The sequence below is a fragment of the Thamnophis sirtalis genome, unplaced genomic scaffold, assembly GCF_051295495.1.
Source record: "Thamnophis sirtalis isolate CommonGarterSnake01/CBP01778 unplaced genomic scaffold, rThaSir2_p1.2 scaffold_13, whole genome shotgun sequence".
Classification (NCBI taxonomy): domain Eukaryota; kingdom Metazoa; phylum Chordata; class Lepidosauria; order Squamata; family Natricidae; genus Thamnophis; species Thamnophis sirtalis.
This window is the reverse complement of record NW_028261393.1, coordinates 34,170,794-34,187,697: the sequence shown is the minus strand read 5'-3', so window position 1 is coordinate 34,187,697 and position 16,904 is coordinate 34,170,794. Positions and strand designations below refer to the sequence as shown.

General features: G+C 44.1%; 1 protein-coding gene across 4 annotated transcripts in view; it reads right to left on the bottom strand.

The window, feature by feature from the left end:
• The window catches only part of LOC106550713 (vascular endothelial growth factor receptor kdr-like), a 241,718-nt gene that overhangs the window by 152,237 nt on the left and 72,577 nt on the right, over positions 1-16,904 (bottom strand). For all 4 annotated transcript variants that reach the window (XM_087728031.1, XM_087728032.1, XM_087728034.1 and 1 more), the window contains exon 4: positions 942-1,069. In XM_087728031.1, coding sequence (XP_087584157.1) covers positions 942-1,069 — 128 coding nt within the window. The remainder of the gene's footprint in view (positions 1-941; positions 1,070-16,904) is intronic.

Genomic DNA, 16,904 nt, shown 5'->3' with positions numbered 1-16,904 from the left:
CCTCACTGTATCACTTCCTGTGGTATCACTTCCTTTGATCTTGATGCTACCCCTCTGTTCATACAGTCTGGGACCACTTTGGCTTTTTTGGCAGTTGCAGCACACGGCTGGCTCATACTTAAGTGGTATTCCACCAAGACATCTACAGTCGATCCATTTCATAGGCATAACTTAATTGCTTTATAACAAAGAACTGAAATAATATTATTTTCCACTCTCAAGAACGTCAGCCCAATTCTACCCTTCTTTAAAAGAAAATTTGAAAGCAAGTTCTATTAAGTGAGCAGCAACAGGAAAAAAGAGAGGAAAATGTTCCATGCGGCATAATATTAAAACTCCCTCTTCTTAGGGCTGGTGCCCTGCATTATCTTGCCATAAAACAGTTCTGCTTCTCCTCCTGTCTTTCAGCAAGCCCAGCTCAGGGAACAGTCATATGCTACCTGCTGCTTTTCAAGAGCACTCAGAAAATTAACCAAAGCCATCTTGAAATCCTAATTTGGAGAAATTTAGGGTTTTGCTTCAAACAGGATTCTGGTTGAAAATAATGGATCCTTTCTGAGATGGATCCTTTCTGGAATAAATTTCAGCAAATGTTCTTCCAGGGTAAAAGTCCAGAATAAAAAACAAATTGGAATTGCACTTATCTCAGAAACACTTCAATCGATGCCCAAAATATATAATCTTCCTTTTGCCATCATGCTTAAAATGCCTGATTCTCATATAGAAGGCATGGACACTTTAAAGAGAATAGGTTTCTTTTCCAAAATTGTCTGAACCAGAGTTTAAATTTGCTAGTTTGAAAATCTATGGCTAAAAGTGGCCCATTACTGAGCAAATTAATCCTCATTTGTCTAATTATCAATAATTACCCTTGAAAGCCAACCCGTTTGATGAAGGTTGTGAGAAGATTCAGAAATAAACTAAAACCATGTAATGCTCACCAGCAGCAGCTCCGGTTTGATCTCTGGTGAGGTGACACGACATGGGACATTGATCACATCCGTATTGTTGTGCACATGGATGAGGTCTGGATGTTTTGGGTGGGGTTGCACAAAAGGCTCTGACTGATCTGCAGAGACACAAAAATGGAACATCACAAGTATGCAGAGAAGCAAGCCTATTGGGTTGCTTGATATAAATTACCTGCCGTTCATCCTTAATTTTTACACCAAAAGTAGAGTAGATTAACAGATTATGATTCTGACTTAGATCAACTGTTGAAGCTTAGTTAATCCTTTTGGGGAGAAAACATTGGCAAAGCCAGACTCTCTTTCTCAACTCAAATAGGACACCTTTCTCAGCTGAAATAGCATCTGAAACTGTGGAGATATCTTATGCTAGGAAATTGATCAATGCAACCAACTGAACTTACAACTCAGGTCTTCAAGGAATGTTACTTTCCTTGCTTATTTCCAATTTCTCTTGGAGAAGAGAAGGACACAATGACCCTGTCTTTGCAGGCATCTGGAACTTTTTCTCAATGCCCAAGAAAAAAATAGCAGTGATGGAATCAGAAAATCAGCACAAGACTACGACTTGTTTTTCACATAGGAGTTATTGCAAAGAGACAATCATGCTTTCAGCATTTACATTGCTGGACAGTTCCCTGATACAACTCTACAGTTTTGTCTGTTAGGGCAGAAACTACATTGAGGGGTTCTTGATGTTCTCTGAGCTTTGGTTGTTTTCTTGCAGACATTTTATTACCCAAACTAGGTAACATCATCAGATGATATTCCCTAGTTTGTCTGAAAGGAAGCAACCAAGCTCAGAAAGCAATAAGGACCCCACATTTCCACCTTGAGCTACAAATGGAATAGAATACTTTATTTGGCCAAGGGTGATTAGACACACAAGGAATTTATGTCTGATGCAGAAGCTCTCAATGTACATTTAAAGTAACAGAGTATAATAATGATACTAATAAGAGGGGATAGTAGAGAAGATGAGAAGGATAATAGCAATACAGTCCTACTAAATGAGTAAATATCCTTAGGCATAAGTTCTGTGGGAATTAAATGTTCAGCAAAGTGATGGGGGGGGGAGATACTGTCCCTTGTCTAATTGTTTTGGCATGCAACACCTACAGTGATGTCTCAAGGGGAGGAGTTGAAACAGTTTCGTGCAGTATCCAGGTCCTCCATGGAAGACAGGCTGGTTGCAACTGTTTTTTCTGCAGTCCTAATTATCCATTGAAGTCTGTACCCATCCTGATTGGTTGCTGATTCAAACCAGACAGTTATAGAGGTACAAATGACAGACATTTCTCCTATGTAGAACTGTATCAACAGCTCCTTGGGCAATCTGAGCTTCATGAGTTGGCAAAACATTATTTGTTGTGCCTTTTTAATGATGGCTCTAATGTTAAGCACACATTTCAACTCTTGGGAGATTATAGAACCCAGAAACCTGAAGGATTCTATTGTTGATACTGTGCTATATATAGTATAATACAGTAAGAGGTGGTAGAACAAGATGGCTCTTCCTAAATATTCTCCTTAATTAGAAACTACATTCCATCCCAGCTTCCCTCAACTTGTGCCATCCAGATATGTGGGCATCAATTCTCATTAGCCACAGCCAATGCAGTCAAACTGGAGAAAAACATGTTATTGTTGTTGTTTTGGTCACAAAGAATTGCGTTACTCATGAGTGAGGAGTGGGAATTACAGTGGGTGGACTCACAAGGATACCTCATTATTAGAACCTGGGTGATCTTTCTTACTCCTTGTTTTTAAAACTGGGTTTAGCCTATTTAATAGCTTACACTGTATCTGAGTGTCTCCCTCCTTTAAAATGGAGAATGCCAGCAATTTTTGGCAATGGCACTAATGAAATTCGTGATGCAGTCAAAAAGGTTTGCAGAGCTAAATAAATAAATAAATAAAAGGCAGTTTGTGCCTGGATTGTACTATTCTTCAGTTTGGCTTTCTGCCTAGCAAGATAATCCATTATTATGGGTTGGAAAAGATTTTTGATGAATGTCAATTATTCTAGGCCAGTGTTTCTCAATTTAGCCATTTTAAGATGAGTGGATTTCAACTCCCAGAATTTGTCAGCCAGGTGTGCTGGGGAATGCTTGACATCCACACATGCTGGCTAGAGGATTCTGGGAGTGAAGTCCACCCCATGCTGGATGGGAGATTCTGTAAGATTCCATTCATCTTTAAATGCCTAAGGCATTTGGTTTGGTTTGGTCTTCCCATACGAGGCACCTTATAAGTAGCATGCAGCAATAATGATTTTGCTATAGGTTGTACTTTTCAAGTTAGTCCTTGAAGATGGAAGACAGACAGCAAAGAAGTTCTGTGAGAATTACATGTTCAGCAAAGTGATGGGGGGAAATCATTTGAGGCTGATCCACCATCACAAAAATTCCCCTTCTCACCACTCGAGGGCGCAGTTAAGGTGACTTCACAACATCCAACTCCTGTTCTTCTTTTGCTAATGGAACTCTACAAGTGATCTGCTCACTTTTAGGTTCAGGCCAGGGGAAATGGGGTGAGGGAAGAGAAAGCAGGAGACCAAAAGGCAGCTGTTACTGAAAAAAGATGAAGCCTTTTCATTGAATTCATGGGTGTATATAATGAGCAGGAAAGAGAAAAGGGAAAAGGGAAGGGAAGAGAGGAGGTAATAGAGGAGAAACACTATGGAAACCTGCTTGAAAGAAAGCTGAAAGTTGAATAAACAATGCCGTTTTCACCATTGCCTTCCTTCCTGATGTTGTGATGCATGTGGAATAATTTGCTTTCCTTTGTGGGCACCCTGGAGAGTTTTCAGAGAAATAAGGTCTCACATTGTTTTTGTGCCCTCAACCTTTAGAGAGATTAACAGGAAGGGCTCCACATTGTTGCAAGGTTGAAGGCTCAGACTGATTTTTACAGATGCAGCCAGTTCTTTAAATTAACCGAGTCTTAAGTCATTGTTTTGAGCTGGAGGTAGAACAGGGCAGGATATCTGAGTGGAAGAAGGAGGAGAGATAAGGAGAGGCTGCTTAATGGTTTCCTGGCATTTTCAGCTCTGAAGGAACCGTCTGATGCTGATTTCTCCCAGTAATGGAGGTGGGTGATGAATGGCCTACATTTATCAGGATACTACATAAACCAAAACGTAGAAAAGCAAATAATCTGGTTTATTGTGTTTCTTCAGAATAACTCTCTCATACCCTTCCCCCCCCCTTTGGGAAGTTTATCAACTCCTTTATAGAATCCATATAATGAGTCACAAAACTGAAATGTCTTGCTTCTGAATCTAGAGTTCGGTTTAGTTAGCTACTCAAACTGCTGAGCTGCAATCTTTTGAAAAGATTTTGATGGATTCCAAACAGAGTAGAATGCAGAACACAGAATAAGAGATTTGGAAGGGACCTTGGAGATCTTCTAGTCCAACCTCCTGCTTAGGCAGGAAACCTTACACCACCCCAGACAAATGGTTATCCAACATCTTAAAAACTTCCAGTGTTGGAGCATTCACAACTTCTGGAGGCAAGTTGTTCCATTGATTAATTGTTCCACTGTCAGGAAATTTCTTCTTAATACTAAGTTGGATTGCTCCTTGATTAGTTTCCATCCATTATTTTTTCTCTTGCCTTCTGGTGCTTTGGAGAATAGGTTGACCCCCTTTTCTTTGTAGCAACCCCCTAGATATTGGAAGATTGCTATCATGTCTCCCCTAGTTCTTCTTTTCACTGGACTAGGCATGCCCAATTCCTGCAACTGTTCTTATGTTTCACCATCTTTGTCAGTTTTCTCTGCATTCTTTCCAAAGTCTCAACATCTTTTTTTATAACCAAAACTGGATGCAGTATTCCAGGTGTGATCTTACTAAGGCATTATAAAGCAGTAGTATCACTTCTGGTGATCCTGATTCTATCGCTCTATTTATGCAACCAAGGATTGTATTGGCTTTTTTGGCAGCTGCAGCACTACTGGCTGATATGTAAATATGAGTATATATATTTAATTATGAATATAAACACTTTCTAACCTTCTAGCTCTGTCCTTGTGAGACACTACCTTATAAAGTGCTCTGGAAGATCATATTAGCTATTTTCTATCTCCAACTGGCAGGTTATTTTAGCCATGCTTGTGATTGGTCATATAATCCAAACCACCAGAAGTCCCAAGCCTACTGCATTTAGATTGCAAAACTCCAGATGATCGCTAGATGGCAGCCAATCAAGTTTCCTGTATCTCTTTACTGCCATTGTGATTTTTGTAATTCACACAATAGAGCTCTCACTTTGGAACTATTATAGTCTATATAATTATAATTATGGGGATTAGGCTCTGCCATCTTGGCCAAAGTCTGGAAATCCCAGTGGGGGCCATTTCAGATTGAGTGTGATGCAACAACTCATACCACTCCCAGTAGGTAAAATGGTGGCGTCTGTGGCAACTAATGGTTTCATCCGCATGAAGAAATGAGCACGGTTGCACTTGTTAGGTGATGCTTGCAATGTCAAGATTCACATACAAAAGGGATGGAGTTTGCCTCATGACATCATCATGCTTGTCACATTATTTTCCTCCTCTGTTCCCCTCTCTTGTCTCTGCCAAGTTTAATTTAAGGTGTCATGCAGGGGGCTTGCAGGGGATGGGCAAAAAGCCAAGACACCCAATGCATAAAACAGGCAGAGATGCAACCTTGCCATTGTGACCACCCTCTCCTCTTAGAATAATAGTGCTGGAAGGGACTAGAGGTCTTCTAGTCCAACCCCTGGACCAAGGCAGGAGACGTTATACATCTTGGTATTTCTTCTTTAACCAGACTGTGGCAGGGATGGACAACTATGGCCGTTCTTTGACCCATGGACTTCAACTCTCAGAATTCCTGAGCCAGCCATGTTCAGGAATTCTGGGACTTGAAGTCCATAAGTCATAAAAGATCCATAACTGCCCACCCCTGCTCTATGGACACCCCATATGAGACCCAAATGCATCCTAAGGACCGAGGTGGCACAGTGGTTAGAGTGCAGTACTGCAGGCTACTTCAGCTGATTGCTAGCTGCAGTTCAGCAGTTCAAATCTCACCAGGCTCAAGGTTGACTCAGCCTTCCATCCTTCCATGGTGGGTGAAATGAGGGCAATATGCTGACTCTGAAAACCGCTTAGAGAGGGATGTAAAGAACTATGAAGCGGTATATAAGTCTAAGTGCTATGGCTATTGCTATTGCTAAGGAATGGTAAAACACAATAAAGCGTCTGGAGAGCAAATGGAGAAAAACAACATTTGCTTCTGGTCTATTTCTTTGCCCTGAAGCTGGAGAAGAAGTAACTGAAGTGCTTCACAATCTTTGATGAGTCATAAGTACTATTGTCCAGCTGCCACATTGCATCAAAGCAGAAGGCCATGCTGATTCATGCTCACTTCCTACCCATTACTTTGTGATTCATTGACCCATTTGCTTCTGTCACTTTCCTCTGAAGGAGCCAAGGGAACTCCTTCCTGCAGGTCTCCCTTTCCTGGGACACCTTTCAACATTTCCCACCTGAGATGAAATGGCAACTGGGGAGCATGACGAAGAATGAAATTTGCAGGACCTAAAAAAATAAAGGAAAGAATACCAATATCCTGCACTGTGTGGCATTGACTCGCGAGTCTCAGTTAATGCATCATGCTTAACCAAGATTTGTGGATTAAGCCACAAGGGTTGGGCTGCAAATTCAGCCAAAGAATCAAGTTGATAGGTTAGGATAGAGAGAGGATGAGGAGGGCGATTTGGATTTCCTAAGGCTGTCCAGCTCCCCTAAGACTTATAATATGTGCAAAAAACACAGCTCAAAACCACAGAACAGCCTGGAGTAAAACAGCTCCCCAACATGCAAGAAATATTTGTGTGGTCTGCTCAGCAACAACCAAATAAATCCCATTGTGGTTTAATGGAATGCACACATCCAGCCTATGCAGCATACACAGATCCCAGTGGAAAGCTTAATTAGTTCATCTTCCCATGTTTGAAATTTCCCCATATTACCACATTATAAAACGATGTTGAGACTTTGGAAAGAGTGCAGAGAAAAGCAACGATGATTAGGGAACTGGAGGCTGAACAGTTAGTAGAATTGGGTATATCTAGTTTAATAAAAAGAAGGACCAGCATCCTTCTTGACATAGCATCTTCCAATATTTGAGGGGCTGCCACAAAGAAGAAGGGGGGAGGTCAACCTATTCTCCAAGGCACCTGAAGGTGGGACAAGAAACTATGGATGGAAACAAACCAAGGAGAGAAGCAACCTAGAACTAAGGAGAAATTTCCTAAAATGAGAGCAATCAACCAATGGAACAGCTTGCTTTCAGAAGCTGTAGGTGCTCTAACATTGGAGGCTTTTAAAAAGAGATTGGACAACCATTTGTTTGAAATTATATAGGATCACCTGCCTGAGCTAGGGGTTGGACTAGACTATCTCTAAGGTCCCTTCCAACTTTTTTATTCTGTGATATCTGGACAGGTAGCATCAGATATCTTTTGTTGAACTCTTGAGTGTGGGTGGGGGGCAAAGAAGGTCAGGATAGCAGCAGCGACCTCTTAATTGAATCTCCACCCCATTTGAACAGTTAAGAGTGGGGCTTTGAGGATGCTTCTACAGTCACCATTTTGGCTTTTTAAAATCCCACCCAGCACTTTCGTCTTGCAGATTTCCTCCCCCTCCAATCAATGGAAATTCTGCAGAGTGGAATTTTATCATGTTTCTGTTTCTCTCTCCCCTTGCAGCAGCTTTTATCTGCCTTCCTAAAGGAATTCAAGTTGATCTGGCATTCCTGTTTCAGGACTGGCTTCATTGGAGGAGTCTGCTTATTTATGGGCCTCACACAGGTGGGGTGGGAAACGAAACACTTTCCCACGAGAGTCCCAGGCTATTCTTCCTGGCGGCAGCCTGCAAGAACAATAACAAGCCATTTTCCTTCTTAGCCTGATGCTGAAGACCCCCTCATGCGCAGGCTTCAGAAGGAAGCTGCATTTCTGTTACAATGCCCTGCTCGGCTTTTGTTTCAGTGAAGTTTTCTTGATCCACCCAGGGGGGAATATGGAATCGGGAATCAGCCCAGAGCAGGGATATTTATTTTCCATGTCCCAACTCATAAATAGCCTGGCAATTTTTCTTTGAAAAGCTGCATATTTTTTTTACCTGCTCATTTGCAAACCCCCAAGGGATAATTGCAAGGCCTCTACATAATTAAGTTAATTTGGAGTAAGTTTAAAATTAAATCAATCTCAGGTTTTGTTGTGAACCTGTTCACCTTTTTAGTGATTGGAATCCAAAGTCATTGTTTTGGTGGCTTGTTCTGAAAGCAATTTGGGTCCGAAGGCAACACAAGTCACCAAAGGAAGGAAATCTATGTGCATGGATACACAACCGATAGGATAGGGTTTTGTATCACCCATCACTTTGGATTTGAGTGAACTCTCTTTTGCATGATGCAGGAAAATGGAATGTGTTTGCATAACACACCACAAGCATCTGCAGGACAGCAAAAAGGAGAGTGACTTCACACGTGACCTGATGCCATTGTGCAACTCACACAAATTATGTCATTTGAGCAATGACACCACTGTGCCTTCAGAAGTTGTGGGTGCTCAAACAGTGGAGGGTTTTAAGAAGAAACTGGACAACAATTTGTCTAAAATGGCACAGGGTCCCCTGCTCGAGTAGGGGATTGGACTAGAGGAACTCCAAGGTCCCTTCCAACTCTGTTATTCTGACACAACACACCTCCTCAATCAGCCTCCCTATTCTGAATTAATTAATTCTTTCTTTCTTTCTTTCTTTCTTTCTTTCTTTCTTTCTTTCTTTCTTTCTTTCTTTCTTTCTTTCTTTCTTTGCCTTTGGGCTACAGGTTGGTTTTATTTCTCCAACTTTGCTCTACCAAAGGATGACAAGGATGGCCATCACACACACACACACACACGCACACGCACACGCACACACTTCTGCTCCTTCAGCACTTCCAGGTGAGCCAACCTTCTTGACCCGTGCTGGGTTTTAAAGTAAAGACCTCCACCCTTCCTGCCTTCCTGCAAACTCCCTTTGACCTGCTAAGCCAGACAATCTGTCTGCAAAGGCTATAGAAAAGAAGCCCCTCTCCAGCTCCTTGGATTTTCCTGACAGTTGATAAGCCACTAACCTTCCACAGTGTCTGCCCATCCCTGCCTGGGCTGTGCTGGGGGGAGAGGGGGGTAGGATTGCTGTAGTGTTCTTTCCATGAAAGAGCTGCGTGTGGCTTGGAGGAGGCTAGAAGGGGGAAGGAAGCCGCTTGCCTTCACAGCTCTAATATCATGCCCTGCCTTGGGAATCTCCAAGCTAAGGGTGCTGAATGGCCTCTCTCCAGGATGCGGTGTCTCCAGTAGACTTCTTGATCTGTTGCTGTGCAGGGTGTGATATGCGGGAAATGACCGGCAAGATCATCAGGTGGAAAATATTTCAACAAGGGAATTCATCAGGGCTTCAGATTCAAAAGTTGGCACCAACTAGCAGAGTAAAATCTGACTAGAAGACCTTCAAGGTCCCATCCAGCTCTATTCTATTCATATTCAAGCTGCCCAGCCCTTTCTTGGGTTTGCATGGCTGTCCTTTGCAGATGATCCTGGGGGGACGGAGCATGCTTAGATCCAGGAACTGGGTACTGTTTGGGCCTCTGATGGACTTTGAATTGGAAATTCTCCCCCTCCCCAGTTAAATAGCCATAATTGATGCTTTTCTCTGGATGAAATTTCCCTTGACTCCTGAGGAAATCAAAGGCAGAGCCATGTAATTTGCAGAAGAGATTGACTTCTGGAAAGTTTTGATATCCCAGGCTAGTCTACAAGCCTAGAATTTCCTGCTGTATAGACAGGCTGGACCACAACTTACATTATCCCTTGTCAACCATCATACCAATTGGGTATGGCAGAAGGCACGTGTTAACCCTTCGGCAGGGTGGCAGACTGAAGAAAGTCGGATTTACTCAAAACAGGGACTGGCAATCCCAAGACCTGTTTGGGTTCCTCTGGATTTGTAGACTGCAGAGCCCCACAAAACCCTTAGCTTTTATAGATATGTCCCTTAAATTTATTTTAAATATATTTAGTATGACTTTTGTAGGCTAAATGAGGATGAGGAAGAGCAGGAGGAGGAGCCCCACCCAAAACAGGCCTCCCAACTTTACCAGCTTCACTCTTACTATCCCATCAGTTCATGTAGCCATCAGGGGAAAAGATAGCAATGTTTGGTTTGCCTTCCAAAGAAAAACTTAAAAGAAAAGAAAAGAAAATGATTTTCATTCAAAAATTAAAATGACATTTTAAAAAAAGTATGCTGGGTGTTGATTTCAAAATCAACTAAATTCAGGCAGAAATGCTAAGAGAGATGAGCAGACAGAAATGCCAAACTCCTGATACTCAAACCAAGGAGGAGAAAGCTTATTAGACAATTGATCTATTGACAAATCCATTAAATGCTGCTAAATTCTGTTCAAATGTAGTTGCCACTAGGGAGCACTGCATCTGAATTCCTCCTCCTCCTCTATTTGATTAACGGACTTCACTTGGTTTCTTTGGTCTTTGACTATAAATAAGGGTATAGATATGACTTACCATCAATAAGCTGAGTTCTAATCTTCTCCCTCTCTTCAGCATTAAACAGGCATTAGCTGTTGGAGATCTAGCCAAGTCCACAATAGTTTTAACCAGATCTGCCACCTCATTTGGCTTAGCACTATAAGGTCCAGAGTGAAGTTTCCAATTGAGCAGGTCAGAGGTGGTAAAAGGGACATATTGAAACAGGGAGGCTGTGAAGAGTTGGGAGGGGTCGCTTGGATGCACCAGAAACTGATCCACTCTCTGAAGTGGGGTTGTCAAAAATAGGAGCAGTTTTGGCTCTGGTTCTAGCTGCCACTGACTGGTCCTCACTTGGTTCTGGCTTTCCTCCCACAGCCCCCAGCAACTACTCTATCTCCTCTTCCTTCTTCTCCCAAAATTCTGGTGAGCTCAGAGGGTCCACATCCCCTGTCCCTCTGACAGGCCTTTCTTCTGACATCATAGAGGTCACAACGTCCAGCCCTTGCTCTATCCACCCCACAGATGAACGGCTTGTTGATGCCCTTGAGTCTCCTGAGCTACTAGGTGTAGCCCCCCCTTTGGCATGGTCGTGGTGAGGGTCGTGGTGATCCTCTTCCTGTTCTGGCAAGTCTTCTGGGGCACTAGCTAGGATTGGTGGTCTCTGCTTGGGACATTTGGGGTGTGCAACCCGAACAGCCATAAGAATACACTGTTGGTCTTTTGCATTTGTTTTTTAGCCAAGCTGTCTCCTCAACAAATTGTACTACACGTCAATATACGGATCCTGTTTGATCAGGATCAAACACTAACCTATGGACATTCAAAGCTATGTTGGGATCAAAAATGCCTTTGTTGGGCCTCCCAAAACCAAAAGTGGGCCATTCAGATTCACGAAACTTTTTAAGCTCATGCCTGCTCCACTCAATGCCATAATCCTGAATCACATATCCTTCTTTAAAATGATTTAACATACATTGTAAGGGGTCAAGGGAACACTGCTGCCCCCCAACTCCTCCCAGGGTACCAGACAACAAAAATTTAGCAATCACCCTACACAGGCTTCTGACCCAGGATACCGGATGGACACGGCTATCGTAGGGAAATGCAGTAGCCCCCCCTCAATCACACACACACACACATACACTAGACAATCCTCCCCAAAACCTTTCACCTAGTGAGGGAGATCAGGCCTCACCTCCGGCTCAACAAGGAGTCCGGGTCTAAATAGGGTTCCCACAGTACTTGCCTCATGTACTTGGCTTCCCTCCTGCGATGCTGGCCAGCCTTTAAATGCCTTTTGGATGCCTGGTCTCTGGTCCTTCTCTGGTGGTTCTTGGAATCGCCAAACGCTGCTGCCAGAGCCCTCTGTCACTGGGAAGTCCCTCAGATCAAACGGGTCCGTTGGTGCCAGGGAGGTTCCCCTTGACAAGATGAGCTCTGACACCGGGGTGGACGCTCCAGAGGGTCCCAAAGACCCCTCAACTCCTGCCTGGCTCGCCAAAAATGTTGTAGCAGATTGTGGTTTGTAATCTACTTACGAAAGATCAGGACTTGAGACCACGAAGGAAGAGAAACAGGTTTATTGGATGCATCGAGTTCAGCGTGTTCACACACCAACATCTGAACTGTCCGGGCTATGCCCAGGGCAGTAATTTTATACCTTTAATCAAACTTCGTCAATCAGAGGGCGTTTAAAGAGGCGTATTCATACAAAACGTAAAAACCCCTGTTCAGAACAGGGAAGTACATCTTGGAAAAATACAAAAGCAGATATTCATACAAAAGTATCAAGAACAGGAAAGCTGATTTCGTACCAACAGTTTTCTGCAACTTCTCTGTTCTATCTCTCCCCCACATCTGGCTTCCTGTGCCCCTCCTTTACAGAGTCTTGCCACACTGTTCAGCCCTATTTGTAATACCTATGAGGAAGTTGGGGAAAAGGTTCACTGCAGCTAAAAGTCAACTTTGGGACTCCAGGGCACTGGACTAAAAGCCAAACTAAAATGAATTTATAAGGTCCATTCTATTAAGACCACCTAACCTGGCCAGCCACTGGTGGGTTTACCTGTGCAACCCATGCTGTATCACTATCACAGGAGTGCTCTAAAAACTGTTGAGTCCTTCACGCTGGACCTGCCTAGACTTTATTTGGAAACTGCCAGCACCGGCCAGCTCCAATTTCCGGAGCCCAATTACTCAAGAGTAACGGCTACTCCTGAGGACATCCTTTAATGGCACCTCTCCATGGTAACTGCTTGCTTCATTACCTCCCTGCTCTTTAGCTTTCAATCTAATAGCATCAATACTCTTGTACTCATCTTCAATGAGATCTCTCTCTGAGACCTGACTCACAGTTGGAGTATAAGGCTGAACCACATGCAGGATGTTTTGTAGAACTGTCTACCTCATATTTCTATTTCCAAGCTTAACTAGAGGAAAGATTGTGGCCAGACATGTATTAAAAACCAGAGATTCTCTTCTGCTTGTTCCTTCACTACCCAGAGGCTGCCATTGTGGTTTTTAAAAAGCAACAGTCACTTTACCAGGACAAGCAAAATATTTTCAAGAATTCAAGATTGCATGCTTTCTGCTTCAAGAGCTAATTTCCTTCTATCATCTGGCTAGATGGTCACATAAAAATGGCTGGTTGAGTGGAACAATTACAACACAGCTGCAATTTTGCAAGCCAGGTTTGGAAGGATTGCGTATGTTGTTTTGTCTTTTAATGTTATCCACTAAATCCAAGGACAAGGTATTTATGAGCACCGAAGAAGGACTTACATAATGTTCAGCACAGCTTTATTCTTAGATGCCACCAGAACTAATTGGATTGGTCAACAACTGCCAGGGAATTTGGTTCCAATTCTTTGTTCTTTAGGTCTACGGTTCTCCATAACTCAGCCTTTCCTGTTTGCTGCTGTGTCTTTCCCCCTGATAATTCTTCTGACCACATTAGTGAGGTGTCCAACATAATCAGAAAACTAAAGGTACTTTTCAAAAGGCAACTGGACTTTCTTCACTGCTGAAAGGACTGTGTGGTAGACTGGAGGTATATAATGTCTCTGTTGTGAGTGGGCTGCTCAATTTTAACATAGATGGCCTCTTTGATCCCTCTTTCAGACCAGTGGTCCTCTTTGTCCAGAGTGTGACAAGTTCACATCAGTTCTGAGCATTGAAGTCCACAGATCTTCAAGTTGCCAAGGTTGAGAAACTGTTCCAGATGCCGGGTATGTGGGCTCACCCCAACAAAGTTGGAAGTAAAAAGGTTGATATAGGACAAGAATATTATCAAACTCCCCTGTAAATGTTCTCAGCAACCATGGCTGAGTTTATCCAGTCAGAGCAGGAGAAAAGGATGCAGAGTGTAAATCCTGGAATAGACATGTAAGCATTATAGAGCCTTAGATCCTGCAGTCAATGTCATTTTCACAGCATCTTCAATTAAAGTTATTTATCTGAGTCCAGCCCATGAAATGCTCACTACTAAGCTCTTCAATGCATGTTGGTATTCCTAAAGAGCCATGGTAGTGTAGTGGTTAGGATGCAGGATTGCAGCTGATTCTGCCCACTGCCAGGAGCTTGATCCTGACCAGCTGAAGGTTGACTCAGCCTTCCATCCTTCTGGGTTTGGTTAAATGAGGACCCAGATTGTTGGGGGCAAGAGGCTGATTCTATAAACTGCTTAGGAAGCACTGCAAAGCACTGTGAAGCGGTATACAAGTCTAAGTGCTTTTGCTAGTGCTAGAGAGAGATTGTGTCAGCCTCTGCTTCGCTACTTGCTTTTGGCTGTCATTGAAACAGGGAGGGGGAGGCATGGTATTTGGGAAGGGAAGTTTTAAGTACAGGAGAGATTGTGAAAAGGGAAGGGCTCTCACAGCTGCTGCTGCTGCTGGTGCCAGGGCTTCTCCATCCTGATGAGCTCCACTGTCTGCCCCCAGGGGCCCCCAGGGGAGAAACAGGGCCTCTGCAGTTCTCTCCTCTGGTTCTGGGAGATCAGCTTCTCTTTCAGGACCGCTCTCATGTACACATCGCCTCTCCCAAGCCTCTTCAAAGAGCTTCATAGCCTGGGACATCATAAGGTTCTCCTCATCGGGCTCCTGCCAAGCAGCTGCTGGTCGCCGATATCTCCTTGTGGTAACTCCAGCCGGAATTTTCTTAGGGTCATACTTCTGTCCCACTCCCAATGACCACCTGGGGCGGACAGATTGTTCCTCCAAATTCAGTTCAGCCATCTGCTCCGTTTTCAAAGGGCACGAGGAAGCAGTAGCCCCCTGGGTGAAAGTTTGGGTTTTTGTACACTCCCCTTGGAAGGTGTTAGCTCCAGGATGTGTGCGAAAGTGAGATCTTGCTTAATGTCAGGCCAGCCTCCCTCAGAACCAAGAAAGAAATCACTTAACTCCATTTTGCAGAATTAAGAGTACTTTTACTGGTTATGAGAAGATAGCAGGGTATGGTTACTGGTTATGAGAAGATAGCAGGACCTGGGTACTTGAGAGACCGCCTCCTGCCAATTACCTCCCTACGACCAATTAGATCCCACAGATTAGGCCTCCTCCGAATACCATCTGCTAGCCAATGTCGACTGTCGACTCCTCGGGGGAGGGCCTTCTCTGTGGCTGCTCCGGCCCTCTGGAATGATCTCCCCATGGAGATCCGGACCCTCACCACCCTTCAGGCTTTCCGCAAAGCCACTAAGTCCTGGCTGTTCCGGCAGGCCTGGGGCTGATGAGTTCCCAGCCCCACTTGAATTGTTGCGACCGTTGCTGTGTTTTTAACTTGCTTGTCTTTTTGTTTTCCTGTTTGTATTCCCCTTCCCCTCTGCTTGTTAGCCGCCCTGAGTATCTTGAGAATAGGGCGGCATACAAATTGAATAAACATTCAAACATAGCAGCTAAGCAAAGCAAGATCTGAGGCAAAAGCGCCCGTAATCATAGATATCAACTTGTGACCCAACCGCCTCCCCAGACGCCGGATGGCAAAAGTCCCTCCACTTGGTGTGAAATTTGGTGGGGAATCATAAGACCTAGGATTTTTCTTGGTTCAGGTCTGGAATTTCATGCAACAGTTCAGAGAGGACCTCCCCACAGAAGAAGTCAAGGTAAGCGTTGTTACCATGGCGCTGGAGAACAAGGCAGGAGCTTGGATGGTTGCCCTGCATAACAATGACTCCCCCCTACTGAGAGACTATAATAGGCTTATGCCCGCCCTGAGGAAATGCTTTGATGATCTGCTATCAGAGCAGAAGGCTAGAACCAGAATGAAAACCCTTACCCAGGGAAAGAGCCCTTTGGCTGATTATGTACAAGAGTTTCGTGAATTGTCTGTTTATATCCGGGATTGGTCGAAAGAGGCTCTAATGGACAGCTTCATGGATGGCTTAAACAAAGATATATAACAGAACTGTGTAAACGGGGTGGTGGTATAATTTGCAATGCTGGTATGAATTGGCAGCGGATGTGGAAATCGATCTAGCCAGAGACAAGTACCGTGAGGACAATGATAAAGAGAAAGCTACCCCTCCCACCACCCCACCCCCAAGGAGCTCCAAAAAGAGGGAAAAGCTGGTCTACAAGCAAGCCCCGGTCGATCACCTGTTTCCGTTGCGGAAAGGAGGGGCACTGGGCAGCAAACTGCCACACCAAGATGGGCCCAAAGCCCCCTGCCGGGGGGGGGGGCAAAAAACCAGATAAACAGCCTGGGAAGAGAAGGGACACCGCCATGAAAGGGGTGGAGCCTCCTGCTCAATTCCCTCTCACTCCAGAAGAAGAAGAGCCATCCTCCTCATCAGAGGAAAGTGAAAACAAATCTGACAATGACCATCTGGTAAGTTCCCAATCGGGCCCCATGACCATCCCAGTAGAACTTAAAGTGCCCTCTACTGGAGCCCAAGCAAAAATGCTGGCCCTTTTCGATTCGGGCTGCGCATGTTGCATCATTAGCCCTGAAGTGGTGGAAAAACAGGGCCTGAAACTGAGAATTTTGAAAGTCCCCATTGCCTTTTGCCAGTTAGATGGGTCTATAGCTTGGGGGAGCCCTGCCCATTTTGTGACTGAACCAATAGACATGTGGATGGGAGATCACCAGGAGACAATAAGTTTCATTGTCGTGCCAGGAATGGACCAGCCTCTCATACTGGGCTTACCCTGGTTACGTAAATGGAACCCACACATCAACTGGAAGAAAGGGTGGTTGAGCATTCGATTTGCTACGCCCCCTGAGGGAGAAGGGAGGGCTCCCAGTACTGCAACGCTGAATCTAACCTAGCAGCCACAGTGCAGGAAAAAATTGAGGGGGAGGAGAAAATCCCAAAAGAATATTGGGACCTAAGATTTTTCAGTGAAAAATCTTCTGATAAATTACCCTCTTA